The following is a 20,909-nucleotide window of genomic DNA, read 5'->3' as shown; positions in this document are numbered from 1 at the left end:
TGTGTGCTTTTATTTGAAAAGCATTTTTGTAAATGTTTGCTATTTGCACTTTCTCTTAGAGTATAGCCGCAATCTTGTGCCACCATTCAGTATGAGAGATCATCAAAGCAATTAGCTTAGAAGTACTTCTCCATTTACCAAAGGACTAAAACTGCTTTTGAAAATTATGGGTAAGATTGCTTCGAGATTATCGTAGGTCAGGTTCTGTAGAAGGAAAGCTGAGACAGGAATTGTAAGAACAAGTGATTTTTTGGGCAATACTCTCAGGAGAAGGATGGTAAGGGAAGAAGGAAAGAGGAGGGGGAAATATCTATGCATGGAGGTGATCTCAGTAGAAATGGGCTGCAGTTTGCTGCGACAGTGAAACTCTCGAGCACGAATGGTATCATGGAATTGCTTCTATCGTGAGGCAAGTAGGCTGGACTTTGGTACCCCCGTATCAGCTGAACATTGGTTCCAACTGGCCCTCGAGAACGGGTGGGAGAGAAGCCTCCTCGGTGAGGCACTTCCCATTTGGTCCAGGGCAAATTCTCCAGAAAAGGGAGGTGCATCTGTGAATTATCAGCATCTTGGTGATGGGAATTCTGGTTAACAAGGGAGATCAACAAGGCAACAACAGCATCTGCTATATAGATGAATGACAACTTAAAAGAACAGAGAATTTACTGGACCTCAGTTCTATTATTTTCCCTTCCTCAGCACACACCCACCACACACATCTATATTTGTAATCAAATAAAGGTGGGGAGTCATGTTCAAGTCCCTTTGATTAGAGAAACAGTTGAAATTCATAAATGAAGACATGGACTTCAGGCCTATTCTTTTTTGTTTTTTTGTGGTGTAGTAATAGGAAATTTATGGGCGCCCGGGTGGCTCAGTCGTTTGAGCGTCCGGCTTCAGCTCAGGTCATGATCTCATGGTCTGTGGTTCAAGCCCCGGGTCGGGCTCTGTGCTGACAGCTTGGCGCCTGGAGCCTGCTTCGAGTTCTGTGTCTCCCTCTCTCTCTGTGCCTCCCCCACTCATGCTCTGTCTCTCTCTCTCTCTCCTTCAAAAATAAATAAAAACATTAAAAAGAAAAGAAAAGAAAACTTATGTGGACGGGGTGCCTGGGTGGCTCAGTTGGTGAAGCGTCTGACTTCAGCTCACTTCATGATCTCACGACTTGTGAGTTTGAGCCCGGTGTCAGGCTCTGTGCTGACAGCTCACAGCTCAGAGCCTAGAGCCTGCTTCAGATTCTGTGTCTGTCTCTCTGCCCCTCCCCTGCTCATACACTGTCTCTCTCTCTCTCTCTCTCTCTCTAATAGAAAAAATAAACATAAAAATGTTATTAAAAAATTTATGTGGCTGACTCTGCTATTAAAATGCATTTTTGTTATCACAAATGAAAATGAGTTCCTGGAGAGAGGACCTGAGGCATTGTCCATGAAGACTTGAGGGTGTTTATGCAGGCCTTTCTGCAGGCTTAATACCCCTATTTGAAATACCTTGTTTGCAGAAGCCTTCTACTGTCTACACGTTCATAACTGATTCAGACAGAACCAATGCATTCAGTGTGTTCGATGAATGAGTTCATCTTAAATTCTTTCTCTGCAATAGATTATTACATCATACAGAAGAACTGTAGAGTATGCTTCTTCCTGGTAGAACACCTCCAACCCTCTTTTCTTCCCATTATAGAGCTTAGTGAAGACTATCTTTGAAAAAGAATTTTTTCTTTCTTGCTACTTACTGAAATACTGAAATGCTTTACAGAAACTAGGTAACCTTGTATGAGGACAGTGGAATCCCATTTGTATCACTAATTTAAAGAGATCTTTATTCTATTTTCAATTGTCAAATATTTTTCAAGGGCATAGAAGACATATTATGTAAATTTTGTGATTTGCACAATTAACTTTAAAGCAGAAGATCATTGATATAGTAGAAATAAACAATAGCAAGTCTCCATCTTGGATCAAATAAATACTTGTTGCTAATAATATTCACTCTGATTGCATCTGTATTTGATTATTCCAATTTATTAAACAGGAATAACAATATGCAAATAAACCCAGAATAATAAAGAGACATTAATTCAGATTAGAAATCAAGCTGATATTGCAACCTTTTCACTCTGCATAGGGCTTTGCTAATTCTTTCTATAGAACACAAACCAGGCCAGTGCCTACGAGTATTCTGAAATGCAAAAGGCATTTTGGAGCAGGTAGACATATTATTGGATAAGACCTTGAAGAGCTCCTATTTACAAATGATTTCTTCAGTGGTCTGAAATTTAATACCATTGGTAATCTGCTCATTAACAATATCTAGTCTTAATCCCACAAAGTGAGAACTTGAGAGAATAGATGATCATTTTAGACTTGTTTTAAAGTCAAATCCTAAGTTAGTGCTTTCCTCAGGCCTTAATTTCCTTTGTACAATTGTTCATTTAATCATCTACATTTGTGTTTTCCTCCAGGAATAAAAATTCCTTTTTAGCCTGTATGTCTTAATAATTTATTTTCCAATATTTGTTTATTTCATCCATTGGTCATGGTTTTTAAAATATTGTTTTGGCAAGATAGAATAAATACTTCTAAAATATTATGTCACTTGGCAACTTCTTGAAATTATGCCTGGAACTCATGGCAAGACCCATAAAGGATTGAAGAACTCACTGTGTTATTAGAATTTAGAACATTTTCTATAGCACACATTTAATTTGGCTAATGTATTAAAAAAATAAATAAACCACCCCAGACTTTGTTTTCTATAATCAGTACCATTTGCTAATAGCTTGAGCAGTGTGAATTCCCTCAAACTCCATGATTGCTTAACAATATGTTGTGACATTTTTCTTGCTTCTAGAAATTTCCACTTAAGTGAAGAAGACCAATGGATTTACCAGGCTGTTCTGGATCAGTATCCTGCAGATCTCTGTGGTAGAAGGACTCTGTATCTCAACATGTTACAAAGATATTTTCCTCACAAATCTAGGCATGATTTGGTGAGTGCTGGACCCTAATAACAGCAAGTTAAATTGTTTCAGTGGTCCATAATAACTAAGCAAAATTTGTATTTCTACAATGGTGGTCTAAAAATTATTTTTTCCTATACTCTAGAAAACAATAGGGTTATAGGTTGAAAATCTCTCATTTTTCTTTTTTTATGTTTATTTATTTTTGAGAGAGAAAGAGGGAAAGAAAGAGAACACACAAGTAGGGGGAGGGGCAGAGAGAAAGGAAGACACAGAATCCAAAGTACGCTCCATCTAGCTCCATCTCAGAGCCTGACATGGGGCTCAAACCCATGAACCATGAGATCATGACCTGAGCTGAAACTTAACTGACTGAGGCACCCAAATGCCCTGAAATTCTCTCATTTTTCAAGTTATATCATCCATAAGAAGGTGGAGAACCCCTCAGGCCACATATATTCTCCCATGCTTACTTGCCCCAGAGATCTTTATTGTGGCTCCCTGGGTTGCTTTGCTAGTGTTTGACCTCTAGGGGTCTGTGCAGTCACTGGCCCACCCTCAGAGGTTCTGCAATCTCTGGGTCTTGCCTGAAAATGGGGTGCTTGCTCATCTGTCCACAAAGCCTGCGCATCTCAGCCTTTTTTCTGTGTATAATCTCCACCTCGACAATTCTGCTTGATCTCTCTAGTCAGGTCTGAAACACATGCCCCAAGTTAGAACTCAGAGTCATGACTGAAATTTCCCTGAGAAGGGCCTGGGAGACTATTGTTTCATTCTCTAGTTAATAAGGCCACAAAGACAAGAAAACAGAAGTTACCATGTCACCAATTAACTTCACAATAACTCACCTTAAAACATATATGTAAACACACATGTGAAAGTCTTAACTTCTAAATGGGCCATGCTTATAAAATATTATCAAATACTTTGCATTTTTGTAGTTGTTTTAAATTAAGCAAGTAATAAGACCAACATGTGTATCAAATTTACCTTATATCAGTCATCTAAACTGCTGTAAGACACATAACATTAGGTGAAAAAGTACTATTTGCATTCCTATTTTACAGATGAAGAAACCGGAGCAGAGGCCACAGCTAGTATGACCATCCTTTCTTATCCTTTCCTAACCCCCACGCCCCACCCAACAACTATTTGTTTTTAATTCTCACCTTTATAACAGATACCTGTTTTATGAAAAACATGTTATACAATAAATAATTCACTCCAGTTTCTTTTGGTCTTAGTTTATTAAATTAGATCTTTCTCTTTATTCCTTGTTGATTCTATTTGTTTCTCTGACCAGCTGTCATTTTTAAGTTTGTAAATTTTTATGTTTACCCGCTATTAACATGATAAAGATTTTTATACTCACCTCTTATATTGGGCTCATTAGTATGCATTTCTGCATGGTATATGCTTCCTTTCTTCGTGTTTGACAGATTTTAAGTATATTTTTGGCTCTTAGGAACAAAGTTCAGAAGTTTCCAGAGGAGATTTTGGTAGCTGATATTTGGTTTAATTGAAGCCATAGCTTGTTTTATCATGTCCCTGATTAACCATCTAAATTATTATTTTAGGACAACCTTATCCTACTTGCTAGATTCTTTTCTCCTGCTGTTTAGGGGCTAAATAATGTACCAAATTCAGAGATGTGGTCTATACTAGCAAGATAAAGAATTATGTAGGTCAGTGTGGCTCTCAACTTTAGGAGACACAACTTTATATAAGGAGCATTTCAGGGGCGCCTGGGTGGCGCAGTCGGTTAAGCGTCCGACTTCAGCCAGGTCACGATCTCGCGGTCCGTGAGTTCGAGCCCCGCGTCAGGCTCTGGGCTGATGGCTCGGAACCTGGAGCCTGTTTCCGATTCTGTGTCTCCCTCTCTCTCTGCCCCTCCCCCGTTCATGCTCTGTCTCTCTCTGTCCCAAAAATAAATAAAAAACGTTGAAAAAAAAAATATAAGGAGCATTTCAGAATCACCTACAAAGATTTTTCAAACTACTCAGGCACTCAGGCAATCTCCATTCCTATTCTTTCCCTCAGAGCTCTGAGGTCTCCCATGGTTGGGATGCATTGCCAACAGGAACTACCAGTACCCATGTGAGAATGTCATGTCCATCAGGAGTGTAGGATGGGAAGAGCTAACATCATTGCTGGAATTCCTTCAAGTTTAGACATACAAACACCTGGACATTCAGTAATCAAGGGCAGACTGAATTTTTAGGGTTATCATAGAACTTTATGCTTATTAGCATGTATCTAACTGATGAACTTTAAGTAATTGTTAAGATACCCAATCTGATTTAAAGATGGAGTATTTTGGGGGTGCCTCTGTGGCTCAGTCGGTTCAGCGTCTGACTTCTGCTCAGGTAATGATCTCACGGTTGATGAGTTCGAGCCCTGCATCGGGCTCTGTGCTGACAGCTCAGAGCCTGGAACCTGCTTCTGATTCTGTTTCCCTGTCTCCCTGCCCCTCCCCCACTCATGCTCTGTCTCTCAAAAATGAATAAATGTTAAAAAAAAAATTAAGATGGAGTATTTTTGAAATTATATGTAGGGGAAGCAATGCTTTCTGTTCATAGGTTCATTGCCACATAGATGTGGAACTTGTGTTAAGGCTGCCTCATCAGACTCTATCTTATACGAGGAAACTAGGACTTATAAGCTGGTCCTTAGTCACCAGTTAGCCATAAGCTCAGAACTACAGAACTGGTACCTTGTCCTGGTTGCTACATTTAATATTAAGATGTTTGTCCCCAATTTTTCAAAATCATTGGTTATAATTCATTTTGTAACAATGACATAAAGCACAGGCTCAGTTTCATAATAAGTGTTTACCATCTCTTATCAGGTGGAACATGAGAAATATTGTGATCAGTATCGCTTTGCTAGGGAGCAGCGAAGGATCCTGATATCAAATTGGAATAAGAACAGGAGAGACTTTATGAAGAAGGCCGTACTGACACTTGCTGAGGCCTGTGCAGCACATGCCATGGAGGGCACGTTGGCAAAGGATAGGAGAAAGCAACAGGAACTGTGTGCTCATCTGAAAGCCAAGGTGAGGTGCTCTGCTAAAGGTGTTTCAGGATTTGCCCTGGTATTCATTTAAGAACCCACTTTCCCTTTTGTTCAAACTGAACCTAAAGTTCAGTTTCTCTAAAAATTTAATTTTCAATAAAATTGTTAGTTTGAGGGGCACCTGGGTGGTTAGTATCCGACTTCAGCTCAGGTCATGATCTCGCAGTCTGTGGGTTCGAGACCCATACTGGGCTCTGTGCTGACAGCTCGGAGCCTGAAGCCTGCCTCAGATTCTGTGTCTCCCTCTCTCTCTGTCCCTTCCCCACTTGTGCTCTCTCTCTCTCTCAAAAATAAATAAACATTTTAAAAAATCTAAAAATTGTTAGTTTGAGCCATATGAAATCGTGATTCTTTTAGATCAACAGTCATCAACAATCAATAATTTCATATGGTTCAAGTGGAAGTTACCAAGAACCAAGAGGTTCATGTTTACGTTTGGACTGAGAGATATCCAACACAAACCACAAATGCTGCACACCAGAGACAGGTGCTGAATGAAATGTAGAATGTAACCATAAAGTCAAGTCTGATTCTGGCTCCAACACCCTGGGACCTCTCATTCACACTAAAGATGTAAAAAAGGTAAAATTATGAAAAAAAAAAAGAGAGGATTTGTGAAGAGATATGTTGAGGAGATCTCGATGGGCTGTGTAAGAGCCTTCAACAAAGTGAAAGAGGGAACGGATGGGGTGCTCCTCTTCCTCACACCCAGCGAGGGTCCTCCAGGGTGGCTTGGAGAGTTTAGGGGGCATCTCCTGCAGCTGGAGCTTAAAGATTGGTGTCTGATGCTTACAGGGAAATAGAGGAGCTGCCTCCGTGGCAGAATTGAAAACAAGGATGGCTTCTGTGTTGGGAATAACTGCATTCCCCATAGTGCACGAGTCCTGGAGGCCCCATGTGGAGTGTTGTTGGCAGGACCATTAAAAACAAATTGTATTGGGGCGCCTGGGTGGCTCAGTCGGTTAAGCAGCCGACTTCAGCTCAGGTCATGATCTCGTGGTCCATGAGTTCAAGTCCCGCGTCGGGCTCTGTGCTGACAGCTCAGAACTTGGAGCCTGTTTCAGATTCTGTGTCTCCCTCTGTCTCTGACCCTCCCCCGTTCATGCTCTGTCTCTCTCTGTCTCAAAAATAAATAAACGTTAAAAAAAATTAAAAAAAGAAAAAAAAGAAAAAAAACCAAATTGTATTGAGGTACAGCATACACACAGTAAAGTACACAAATCTTTATTTACTGATAAACGATGTGGTAGGGGAACGATAGAGCAACAAGTTTGATTCTATTGGTAGAAAAAAGGTAACCTGGTAGTTGTTACACTATAGCAATTAATAGCTGTAAAATAGCTATGAAATATAAAAATAGCTATAAAAACAAATGTCCCTTTTAAAACATTAGAGGAGGGGCACCTAGGTGGCTCACTTGGTTGAGTGGCTGACTCTTGATTTTCACTCAGGTCATGATCCCAGGGTTGTGGATTGAACCTAGCATTGAGCTCCATGGTGAGCGTGGAGCCTGCTTAAAATTCTTTCTTCCTCTCTTTTGGCCCCTCCCTGACTCATGGTCTCTCTGTGAAACAAACAAAACCAAAAAAAAAAAAAAAAAAAAAATTAGAGGAAAAATGCCTGCTCTGCATTTTTTGTAAACAAAAAGATATTATTTGGGGCATTGTGTAAACTTGGGACCTAGAAGGAATAGAAGCTGCATCAAGTCTAATCTACCATGGGCTACAGATCTAATGCTCGTTTCTTCTCCATCCGTGGCTGATAAGAAACACACAGGGGTCAGGGACTGGGACAAGTCTTTATATACTCATAGTCTTTTTGTATTAAATTTGTACACATTGTCATTAGCCTTTCATCTACTCTGTGGGGGATATTTTCTTTTTATTGTATTGCACTGAGGTAAACATGCATGCAGTAAAGCACAGAAACATAAGTGTGCAATTGAATGAAATTTTACAAATATATATTACCCATGTAAAAACCACTGAGATCAAAATATATAACGTTTTCTGTAGCTCAGGTTCCCTCATGCCTCTTTTCAGTATATATTACCCATACCCATAACCCCTATTCTGAATTTATCACCATAAATTAGTTTTGCTTATTCATGAATTTCATACAACTCAAAGCACACAGTATATACTCTTTTGTACTTCTTTCATTCATCATATCTGTTGAGTTTCATTCTTGCTGCATGTTGGAATTGTTTGTTTTTCTTTATAGCTGGGTAGTATTTCATTGTAGATATGTCCTACAATTTATTTATATGTTATCCTGTTAATGGAAATTTGTGTTATCTCCAGGCTTTTGCTCTCATGATAACAGTGCTGTGTGAACACCCTTGAATATGTCTTAGGGTAGACATATACACTCGTTTCTATTGGATAAATGCCTGGGAGTAGGACTGCTGGATCAGGTGTGTTTGGCTTTAGAAAATACAGCCAAATAGTTTTCCAAAGTGGTTATACCCATTTTCAACCAGTTTCAATTGCTCCACATCCTCACCAACACTGGGAGTGCCAATCTTTACTTGTAGCTTATCTTGTGTATGTGTAGTGGTACCCCTATGTGCTTTTCATCTACATTCAGAATAGATTATGAGCCACTTTCCATTTGCATATTGACCATTTGATATCCGCTCCTGTGAGATGCCCACTCAAGACTTTTGCCTGTTTTTCTATTGGATTGTCTGTTTTTTCTTATTCATCTGTGTTCTTTATACATTCTGCATGCAAGTTCTTTTTTTTTCTATGACTTTTCACTCTTTTAATGGTGTCCTTTGATAAACAAAAAATTCTTAATTTTAATGAAATTCTTTTTTTTTTTAATTTTTTTTTTCAACGTTTATTTATTTTTGGGACAGAGAGAGACAGAGCATGAACGGGGGAGGGGCAGAGAGAGAGGGAGACACAGAATCGGAAACAGGCTCCAGGCTCTGAGCCATCAGCCCAGAGCCCGACGCGGGGCTCGAACTCACAGACCGCGAGATCGTGACCTGGCTGAAGTCGGACGCTTAACCGACTGCGCCACCCAGGCGCCCCGAAATTCTTTTTTTTTTTTTATTTAAATGTCTGAGCTATAAGTTTATGCAGTAAAATCATCCTTTTATAGTTAGTGTACAGTTCCATGAGTTTTGACAAATGCGTGACATGTAATTACCACCACAAGCAAGGTATAGACTGCTTCATCACCCTTCAGAAATCCTTCATGCCCCTTTGTACTCAACCCCACACCCACCTTCAGCCTTTGGCAACTATTGATCTCTATCCCTATACTTTTGGCCGTTTCAGAATGTCACAGGAACATAACCATACAGTATGTGGACTTTTGGGTCTAGCTTTTTTCACTTAGCATAATACATTTATGATCTAGCCATGTTGTTATGTGTATTAATAATTAACTCCTTTTTATTGCTGAGTAGTATTCCATGCCTGGGCTTAAGCACAGTTTATCCATTTATGACCTATTTTCAGTTTTTGGCAATTTGTGTTACTTTGCTTATGGTGGGCGTGGGCTTTAAGCTTCCCCTGTGAGCCTGTGCCTGGGAGACACTTGCCACTGTTGTTCCTTCCCCTGCAGTAGATTCTTACTAGACACTTCCTGGCCTGGTAGGGGAGAGGCATTCTGCTTTCTCGGTTCAGCTTCAGTCTCAGGCAAGATTTTTGTCTCTTGGTCTTGGGACTAGAACCTGCTTGGTGATCCTGCCCTCCACCCCATGGCAGACAAACTCTGCCTTGGGTCATGGTGGTTCTTGTGTGGGAGAGATCTTCCTGCCTGCTCCCACCCAGGAGAGGTGGGTTTCTTTTGTTTTGTTTTTTGTTTTTTCCCCAGCTATAATGGGTCTACATCCCTTACCACCCCCCCCAGGGGCTTTTTTTTTTAAGGTTTATTTTTATGTTTATGAGAGAGAAAGAGTTGTGTGTGTGTGTGTGTGTGTGTGTGTGTGTGTGTGAGAGAGAGAGAGAGAGAGAGAGAGAGAGAGAGAGAGAGAGACAGACAGCAGAGAGCCAGATGCAGGGCTCAAACAGTCATGACCTGAGTGTCAACCGACTGAACAATTCAGGCACCCCAGCGGTTTTTGTTCTATAGGGGTTTTGTTCATGTCTCTTAGACCTGTGCTAACATAAGAGGCTTCCTCTGTACACCTCCCCTGACTCTGACCTTTCTTAGGAGCTTTCTGTGAAGTTTGTGGAGAAAAAGCCTGTGAGGGGGTGTAAATTCCCCTTATGTCTATAACTTTCACGAGTTCTATACTCTCATGTCTATGACAGCAGCAAATTGTAAAAATTTAACTATTAACCCATTACAGAGGATTAGCTGCGATCTTCTTACCCACTTCTACAGTGGCTGTGTCTTTCCCAGGTGCTCTGTCTCAAGTAAGCCAGTTTCCACGATTGCTTCTCTCCTTGGAGACATCTGCCTTTCTGTAAATTTCAGGTTTATTTGCCCTCTGACCTCAGCTCTCTGATGGGTTCAAGAGAAGTTGTGATGTAGGCTATTCAGGTTTTTCTTGTGCTTAAAGTGGGAGGCAACAATCTTTCCAGCTTCTTACATTCTAAACGGAAGCTGAACGTGCTCATGAAATACTATTTATCAATTTTTCATGTGCTCTATTTAAGAAATCATTGGCTAATGGCACAGGGTCATTTTCAAAGGCATCCTGCTTGAGATTTTTCTGCCCAACAGGGCTCCTGCCAAAGGAGAGGGGATTCCCCCCAAAAAAGTGGGGTGGAATAGCAATAAATGGGAACCTGATAGGTGGAAGAGAAGTAGTTAGACAATGTACATGACCCACATTAGGGAAATTTTTCCAAAAACAGCCCAGCTATCAATCAAGGGAATAAAACTGGTAGGAGGGCAAGAGTCAGCATTAACCACCTGCCAGGTTTACTTGGGACGGCATCGGTCACCAATCTCATGAGAACTCTGCTGTCCTCTTCTGTACATCTTGTCCCCTTTTCCCTCCTGCCCGTGCACTCTGACTGTCTAAGCATCTAGGGAATGAAAGGAGATGTCATCATCTGAATAAAGAGGGAAGAGTTGATGAATCTCTTGGAACCAGACCATTTAATTTTGAGTCAAGACTGTATTTTGTGACTTATGACTGTGGGCCCCTTTGTAACATGGGTGAGTTATGGGTTCTGCTTAGTTTTCATCTCGTGGCAGGAGAAATCTCTAAATGGGGGACAAAAATAATGCTGTGTTTTGATTATTTCCCACATGTAATGCTGTTCAGTGTATTGTGTATACACTGTGGAGTGTTCCCTACATTTCAGGCATTCTAATAGATGCTTTATAGTCATTTTGTCATGTTACCTCCAGTGACAAACCTGAGATGTGCAGGGTTTGCTGCAACAGAGTACCTACCCAGTGAAATCAGGGGCTTGGTTTTTGGAAGCAATATAATATGGTGCCTCCTCAGACACCCATGGTCACAAGATGGTGAACAAATATCTCTGAACCTTTGGAAACGAAGTTTCCGAAAAGTAAATGTGAGCAGAGGATGGTGGGACATAATGTAAACTGTGATACAAAATGGATTCTATTTCCCATAGAGATGGTGTTATCATTTGAGTTTGTGTTCCTGATCGAGGACTGAGGCTTAATAAATTATAGCTGTGAACACAAGTGTATCATAACAGAAAAGGAGTAATCCTATCAATTCTATAGTAATTTAAAATATTAAATTATACTCATTTTGTTTTTACCTGGAAGGAAACTTGAAATTTACCCCCATCCTTCATTTTACAAGTCTAAAACCTAAAGTCCTGAAAGATAAAGTGACTTGCCTAAGGTTCATGCCAGCTCATTTGACTTGAAATTCAAAATTATCTTGGCCCTACATAGCTTTGCATACAAGAATCTTACAAAATAATAGAAGATATTTATTATACTGTGAGCCCCAGTGCACTATAAAATAGACCTACAGAATCTGAAAAATATTACTTCATTGTATCATATATTTGACCTTTTAAAACTAACATGCTAGCTATAATAAACATTAATTAAATGTTTAACCATAATTTTGTTCTTAGTCTTGGAATTTAAAAAGCCTTTTGGGGGATGATTTAGATGACTCGTGCCTTTAAAGAAAAGCATTAAAGGAATTTTGCAATAATGAGTTTTCTCTCTCTCTTTCCCTCCTTCTCTGTTTTATTTTGGCTTTCTATCAGTAATGGATGTGGTAGTGAGTGCAGGCCTCTCACCGGAGCGGTGAGAGGAAAACAGGGAAGAAGAGTTCTCATTCTCCTGCTACCACCAAACCCACTCTTTGATCCCCTAAATTCTCTCACACCACCAGCCCCTCCTCACCATCCAGCCTAGACCACTCTGTTAGCTGTGTGCTTGATTTTTGGCATGCTTGTCTACGCCATGGCTGGGAAACCTCATTCCCAGATCTGCTTTACAGTTGACTTTCTCTGCATCCATGCTGGGTGGCCAAGTGCTACTAAGGAAAAGTCACCTTCATCTGGACTCTGAATGCCACATGAGAGACCTTAGTCCTGTCCTTAGTTTGCCAATTCTCCCCGTTCCTCTTATGACTATTTCAAAAGGTCACCAATCCTTTCAATAACCTTACCTAGTACCATACACCCTCCCCTTCATGCCCCGAGGAGGCAACTTACCTCCTACTTTATCAAAAAAAATGAAGTCATGGAGTTATGAGATAGATCCCTAATTCCTGCCCCCTACCCTATGTCTTTATGTCTTCTGCTAATCCCCCACTTTCCTCCTGATGCAGGATGTGATGCTTTCTACATGTTCATATCCAGTCCTTCTGCCAGTGTTTGGGACTCTGACCCATCTAAACACTTTAGAAACTTGATTCTACTGATTATCTCCTTTGATTATTTTCTTTCTTATTATGTGGGTATTTCTCCCAGCCCATAAATATGGTTAAGTCTTTCTTATTCAAATCAAACCTTCTCTTGGCTCTAAATCATCCTCCAGCTCCTGGGCACCTCCTAATTTCTAACCTTTTCTTTGAAATCAAGCACTTGAAAGAATAATCTATATTTTCTCAGGACTTCTGACTGCCCTACTCTGTCAAGATCCTCTCCTCTCCCCAAGGTCACCAGTGACCTCCCAATTACCTAATCCTGTCAGTGCTCTAGCATCCTTATCTTAGTAGACCTCTGCTTCATTTCTCACTGTTGACCACATACCCTTTGTTCTAAAATATTATTTCAGCTTGTAAAATATTATTCTGTTTCCCATATCTTTGAGGAATACTTAGTCTGTGTGTGCATTTGTCATTGTCTGCACAATCCTAAAACCCTGCTATCCTCAGGTTTCTATCCTTACTCTTTATTCTTCTCTCATTACTTCACTGGTTCCTAATCCCTCTCAGGTTTTTACCTACCTTTATATGCTAATTATTCTTCAATCTCCTCCCCACCTCCACCATCTCTGAGCAGCTTTCTCTTGAATCTCATTTATCCAGCTGCCTACCAATTACATCAACTTCAAAGTCTACAGATGCATCAGAGTCGGTGTCCAAAATAGGTATTTTTGTTTCCCTCCAGTAAATTTGCACTTTTTTTTTCTTAAAACTTAGCTTCCTCTTCTCCCTCACGCACCCCCGTAGCTATTTACCACCTTTGGAAATTTTACACCTTAACTCTCCACATCTTTCTTTCTGTCACTAGAAAGGCCAGTTCCTGGACTATTGCAATAGTGCTCTAATGGCTATGCTTCACATCCTGCCCTTCTGAATTTTTCCCCCTAAGCTGCATGCAGAATGCTCTATCTAGAATGCAGTTTGAGCTACCTTCCCTTCAGGACAATTCCTTGGTGGCACCCTTTGCTTATAACAATGGCCACACTTCCTGGCTTGCTTTTCTAGGTCCCTGATATTATTAATTTTGCCTGGAACGCCTCTCTTACCTTTCTTTGTCTGGCTAAGTCTCACTCTTCTTCAAGGTTCATCTTAAGTGTCTGCTACAGGAAGACATTCTTGAGTCCCTGGCCAGATTCAATCCACTCTTGGTTCTCCCTAACCCCTTATATATAACCCTGACTTAATAGTGGTTATGGCACACTGGAAAATCTATGTCTACTACACAACTGCAACCCCATCTTATTCATCTTGGTATAACATATACTCACTCCAACTTCCTTATTCCTTCATGTCCCATCCCAACCCACCACACCCTGTGCTTGGTGCTTGGAATATTGTAGGTATTCAGCAACTGTTGCTAAAGCAAAGTATATAATAAGCCTTAGGAATTACCCCCACCTTCTCAATACTTCCTGATATAGTACTATTTCCACTACCTTCTTTCTACCTTATTTATGAGAAAGCTAGCTGTAGAAACATGTGGATGTGCAAAGTCATTAAGGGGTGAAGTATAAGTCGTAATTGTCAATATGGAATATGCTGAAATCTGAAATGCGGTTTTAAAAATAAAACCTGGTAACCATAAAAGGTACATTTTAGGCATAAACAAAGTTACCATGCACTTCTCCACTCTTCTCCAATTCATCTTACTTTTGTGCTCCTTGCTGCATCTCTAGCTGATTGTCTGACCTGATCAAGAAGACACAGTAGTTAGGGAATCAGATAGTAAAGGGATAGAAAATACTTTTTTGAGTAAATATAATTTGGCACCCTTTTCACATTTTGATAGTTTCTCATAGCATCAACCCCTTCTACAATCTTCCTTCTCCACAGATTTCAGGCTTCTTTGCTGATGGAGAACAGACTTAGACTTGAGTTTCAGAAATCAGATGATGAATGGTACCTAATGTAAAGTAGAGGTTTTTTTCAGTTCCTATTTCAGTGATAATGAATAGTTGATATGGTAAACAACTATACAAATGAGCAAAATATTTTTAAAAAAACCATTTTCAGGAATTGGACAAAAAGTGCATAGATAAAATTCTTGAAATAAGAGAAACTTTGAAGGTGAACCCTATATTCACTCTAGATTTCTTTATACCAGTTTTTTTTTCAATATAAGGTGGAGGGAAATATAACCCACGTTGAAAATTATAGTCTTTTTTTTAACATTTATTTATTTTTTTCGAGAGAGAGAGAACACAAGTGGGAGAGGGGCAGAGAGAGAGAGAGAATCCCAAGCAGGCTCCACACTGTCAGCACAGAGCTTGACACAGGGCTCAATTTCATGAACTGTGAAATAATGACCTGAGCCGAAATCAAGAGTCAGACACTCCACTGACTGAGCCACCCAGGTGCCCTGAAAATTATAGTCTTGACAAGTGAAGGAAGCAGATATTGGAGTTTAGGCTGCGAAGGGATATCTTGAAGTATAGGGTACTAGAGATAAAGGAATGGAAGATAAAGAGTCCTCAAAATGCATATAAAAATACTTCATGGGTCCTTAGCCAACCTATAAGCTCTGAAGGCACAAAGTGAGACACCAAAAGGCTAAGAGAGAACAACTACTCAAAGCTGAGAACTGAATAGAGATTTCAAAGGTAATACAGTTTTGGGGAGGGGCAGGTGTTTGAATTCTACCCCAGCCAAAGTAGAGACATATTGGTGAACACTCTAGACATTTAATTGTACCTCTAGAGAGACAATGTTTTAGAAGTATGGGCTATACTATAAGATTATAGATAAAACTGAAACATACCTGGCTTAAGAAAAGTAAAAATAAAGCATCAACAAGATTCAGGAGATTCCCTGGCAATTTAACTGCCTTCCAGACTAAAGACAAAACACTATTTAGAGAAAAGTAATATAATCTAGAGACCATAGGATAGATCTATTACAATGTCCAGCCCACAATAAAAATGATCAAACATTCAAAGAAACAGGAAAAGCAACTGATAGATAATCAAGGAATAAAACAGACTCAGAATTAAAAGGAAAAAAAATACATTCTAGAAATGCAAAATATAATACCTAAAATTAAGAACTCAGTGGATAAGCTTTAAGATCAGATTAGACATAGCAGAAGAATTAATGAACTTGAAGACAGATCAATAGAAAATATTCAAGCTGAAGCATATAAAGAGAAAATAATAAAATGAAAAGCAGAATAGAGAGCATAAGAGAAATATGGAACATAGTAAAAGTTTTTATATACATGTAATTAAAGTCCCAAAAAGAGGAGAGAGAAAATGAGACAGAGGCAATATTCAAGAAATAACATCCAAGAACTTACCAAACTGGATGAGCAACATCAATGTATTTTTTCAAGAAGCTTAGCAAACCCCAAGATGGATAAATAAAAAGGAAATAATATCGAGGCACATGATAATCACAGTCCTGAAACAAAAGGTAAAGGGAAACAAGGTATGTGAAGGGACAGATATGGCGTGGAGATCCATTTTGTTGGTGTGATCAAGAGCAAAGGTAGCATGTCCTGAGGTCAGTGGTGATGGCAGCAACTTCCCAATTGTGCCATAATCAGTGTGACCTCACCAACTGTGATATGTGGTTCTGGATGTTATTCCTGGAAGCTTAGTCTAGAACTTGCTTCTCTGACCCTTCCAAAGACTTCATGAACTTTCCACAATCCTGCCATTAATATTTTTCTTCTTAAACTAACTAGGGTGTATTCTGATGTATGCACCTAATAACTCTGACCCAGAAGGTGTCTGGGTTTTGCTATGCTGTTCTAACTTGCCTGCTTGCTGACTGCAGGTTAAGATGAGCAGGCGTCAGAATCAATAAGGACCCACCACTTACCTGGTTCAAGCTGGAAGTGATCCTATAGGCACACAGTACCTTGTATAGGATCATCATAAAGGGGGAGGTGACCACAGAAAGCTTACGCATAAGTCACATGGGCTGAGTGACGACCTGCCAAAGGGAAAGGATGCTTTCATCACATGATAACAGTCTATCAATATTTATAGTTGTAAGTCATTTCCATTTATAAATGTGACATCATCTCAGGTTTTTTCCCCTTGGTAATTAAAGATAAAAGAAATTTCTTCTTGGGCATTAATGAAGCTCACATTACATGCTTCCTTAATCAGAAAAGGAAAAAAAAAACCCAAGACACTGGAAAAACTTAGATGATTAGTCTATCACAGGATCTGGCAAGGATTCAGTAGTTTCTGCCAATTTAGGGCATTTGTTTATCAATGTCTTGGTGTGGTCAACTGTGCCATGCACCATCAGCATAATAAGTGTTATCTATGAATCCCTCACATTACTGGCATCCCTATAGTCTCTGCAGTTGGGGACATTCACAGAGAAGTTCTCTGTGGTTAACCATGGGCATAATATTGGCATAATCAAGAGAGCTCTGAGGAACCATAGGCATCAATAGTAGAGTGATTTTTGTTCACAGAGGCAGATGGCATTTCCTCTATACAGCTATATTATGCTATCTGTGGCTCTTGGCAGGTAGCTAATTGAAATTCCACAAGGCCTGGGGACTTGATGAATCTATGTATTAGTTCCAAGTAAAATAATCAAGCTAGCCCTATTCTTAAAATGTCTTAGTTTTAAAAAGTGCATTTATCTGCATTGGGGTCTATTTTGTAAAGTCTAAAAGAGGCTGTACTTTTTAATGTTCTTTATAATGAATGCCTTTTTTTTCAGTGGCAAATCAGAAAAACATCTCATAAGATGTTTTACAAATGAGGATATTGGATATGACATATATTGTCTGTTTCCATTTTAGAGTGAGTTTATGCAATACAACTTTAGGCAATGATAACCACGAGCACTAGGTAATTTAAGAGAAGAAAACAGAACTTGGGGTTGGAAAGCCAGTATTTTTTAAATTCCTATTAAAAATAAAAATATACTTACTAAAAAAAAATTTAGGTGTGTCTCATTTAACAGGATAGAGAATCCAGAAATAGACCCACACATCAGTGTTCAGGCGATTTTCAACAAAGACACAAAGTTAATTCAACGGAGAAAGAGTAGTCTTATAAACAAGTGATGTGGGAGCCATTAAATACCCAGATGCAAAAAGAAATGAACCTTGATACATACCTTGTGCTCTATACAAAAATTAACTCAAAATGGACCTAAATGTAAAACTGAAAACTATAAAACACAGGAAGACAATAAAGGAGAAAATCTTTATGACTTTGGATTGGAAACAGATTTCTTAAACACAACACCAAATGCACTATCCCTAGAAGAAAAAGTTGATAAATTGGACTTTCTCAAAATTAAGAACTTCTACTCATTGTGAAGACAATAAAGACAGGCCTCCCGCTAAGAGAAAATATTTGCAAATCACATATCTGATGAAGGGCTTGAATCAGAGTTAATGAAGAATTTTCAAAACTTAATAACAAGTAAACAACTCAATAAAAAAGAAAGTCACTTCACAAAAAAAGATATTTGGCAAATAGGACATGAAAAGATGCTCAATATCTTTAGTCACTAGAGAAATGCAAATTAAAACCACAATGGGATATCACTATATAACCTATTGAAAAGTCTAAAATAAAAATCTGACCATACCAAATATTGACAAAGATGTGGAACATCTTGAATTTGCTTACATTGCTGGTGGGGATGCAAAATGATACAGTCACTTTGTAAAACATTTCTGCAGTTACGTATGCTGTTAAACATACACTTACCACAATACCCCAGCAATCCTACTCCTAGATGTTTATTTATGTAAAATGAAAACCTACGTTCACACAAAAATCTATAAGTAAACACATGCAGCAGCTCTATTTTTCATTGCTAAAACTGGAAGCAACTCCAAGACCCCAATGCCCTCAACTGGGGAAAGGATAAACAAACTGTGGTACTTCCATATGATGGATTATTACTTAGCAGTAAAAGTAACGAACTATTGATACACACAAAAAATGGACAAATCTCAAAGGTATTATGCTAAGTGGAAAATGCCACACACAAAAGGTTCCATACTATGTGATTTCAATTATATGATCTCCTTGCAAAAAGAAAACCATAGAAGCTGGAGAAGGAGGGACTTCCCTAATCAGCAGGAAGAGGAGAAGGCCACATCACTTCCCTTGAAATTTACTTTCCAGAAATTGCACACTCTGGTTCCACTTAGTGTCTCATAAACCAGCACTTTTTCACAACTGTCAGACATGACTGCAAGGTGAACAATATGGGCTGTTTGAGGTGGTTGATGTCCAGCCCAAAGTTAAAAGGTCATTACTATGAAAGAAGGGGCGAATAAATACGAGGGATAATCAGCAGACTATGACTGTGAGTTACCAGCAAGGGATTTGGGGTACCTGGCTCCCTAAGACTCTACTTCTGCTTCGGGCATTCTCACAAAAGCTTATTATCTGTAAGGACAGACACAGGGACCTTGGAGCTGTATCATTCTCTTGGAGGGTTGAGTCGATGGTATATTTTAGGGAAGATCTCAAGAAAAAAATAGGTTTGGTTAAATGGTAACTATGGTCTTTAGCTTCTCTCAGTCCCCATTGGTTCCATCTGTTCTTCTCTCCATGCCTCTTCCACTTGCAGTTGCTACGTGATAACCAAATATTTGTGGAATAAATACATGAAAATTTGTTTTAAAAAACTCATAGGTTAAATCATGTCAAATTACTGTTTTTGTAGGTCAGAAATAGCTGACTATTAGCACTTTTATATGGCACATTTTAATATGTAGATAAGTATAAGGTATGCTGGTTCCTTTTGTATCATATACAATGGTAATATTAACAGTGCAACTTTCTCTAGAGATCTGATTTTTATATGTAATGCAACAGATAAATGTGCTCTTCCGTCCCCCATTCCACACTGTTCTTCTCCCCGTGTTCATCTCACATATTGCATTTATTTCATCTGATGTAATGTTTGTATGTCTATTGCTGGACTCTAAACATATGAAGACAAGGATACACTTTTTATTCATCTTTGTGTCACTAGTGTCTGACACCAATTATAATCCATCATAGGTACTCAAAAAGCCCAGTATTGATTTCATATACCCTTGAATAAATTATATTTGTATAAAATTGACTTTAATTTAAAAAAATGCTACGGGAAGAATCTTGTATAGACAAGATTCTAATACACACTGTATACGCAAGGTTCTCTGATAATCTACTTGCATTTCATGCTGTTCACACCTGGCTTTTATGGTTTTTCAATGTTAAAAAAAATTTTGCATTTTAAAATCAGTTTATGGTATTAACTCATCCAAGTCTTTCTGAGACAATTGTCATGGTTTTTGTAACTCCAGAGCTCATTCTCGTTTCTATATATACTTTTCTCCAGCTAGAAACTCAGAGGGCAGATCTATCTGCTTTTTATAGTTTGCCCTTTTACCTTGGCATTGTTTGATTAGGGAAACTTTAGGCAGTGAACGAGAGGATAATTGGGTAGAAAAACCTAGTCCTGATTCCTTGCTTTTAGCACCAGAAGGAACAGGAAATCTTTTATCAAAAGAATTTCAAGTTTAGGATTAACAGGTTACAAATGGACAAATGAGTCATCTTTTTAATGTGCCGTGTATTTTCATAGATCTCTCTGGGTAGTAATGGAGAAATTAAATATATTAGTCATTGAAGGACACATCTGTTATGATATCTATGGTACATAAGTACATTTCTACCTAGTGGAGAATTTAGTTCTCAGAACACAATGACTACTTGTCTGTTGTTACCAGGCTGATTCTTACCCAGTGAATTCCCATTAGCCTATTTTCACTGCAGACTACTTGAGAAAATTCCCATTTTGTAAATGTCTAAAATAATGTATATTGAGTTTCTCCTATATTGTCTCACTATGACAAATGTTACATTTGGTTATGGTGGCTTGCTGGAAATTCTTTCTTGTGAGTGAGAGAGGCAGAGTGGTGAAGGGATAGAGTTGAACAAAAAATGAGAAAAGTGATCTGTTGGTGCCTGTGGCATTTATAATAAAGAGAATCAAATTTCTGGGCATGAAAGAACCATAAGAGACATGTTAAAAGTGATTCTTCTGGGCTCTGTG

At 38.9% G+C, this 20,909-nt stretch overlaps 1 protein-coding gene across 1 annotated transcript in view; it reads left to right on the top strand.

Moving 5' to 3' along the window:
- Window positions 1-20,909, top strand: part of CCDC148 (coiled-coil domain containing 148) — a 253,948-nt gene that overhangs the window by 103,776 nt on the left and 129,263 nt on the right. Inside the window, exons 9-10 of the mRNA XM_040475151.1 lie at window positions 2,848-2,986; window positions 5,805-6,011. Coding sequence (XP_040331085.1) covers window positions 2,848-2,986; window positions 5,805-6,011 — 346 coding nt within the window. The remainder of the gene's footprint in view (window positions 1-2,847; window positions 2,987-5,804; window positions 6,012-20,909) is intronic.

This window comes from Herpailurus yagouaroundi, unplaced genomic scaffold, assembly GCF_014898765.1.
Source record: "Herpailurus yagouaroundi ecotype Mexico unplaced genomic scaffold, PumYag 140, whole genome shotgun sequence".
In the NCBI taxonomy this organism is placed as follows: domain Eukaryota; kingdom Metazoa; phylum Chordata; class Mammalia; order Carnivora; family Felidae; genus Herpailurus; species Herpailurus yagouaroundi.
The sequence above is the reverse complement of the archived record's forward strand: the minus strand, read 5'-3'. Positions and strand labels throughout refer to the sequence as shown.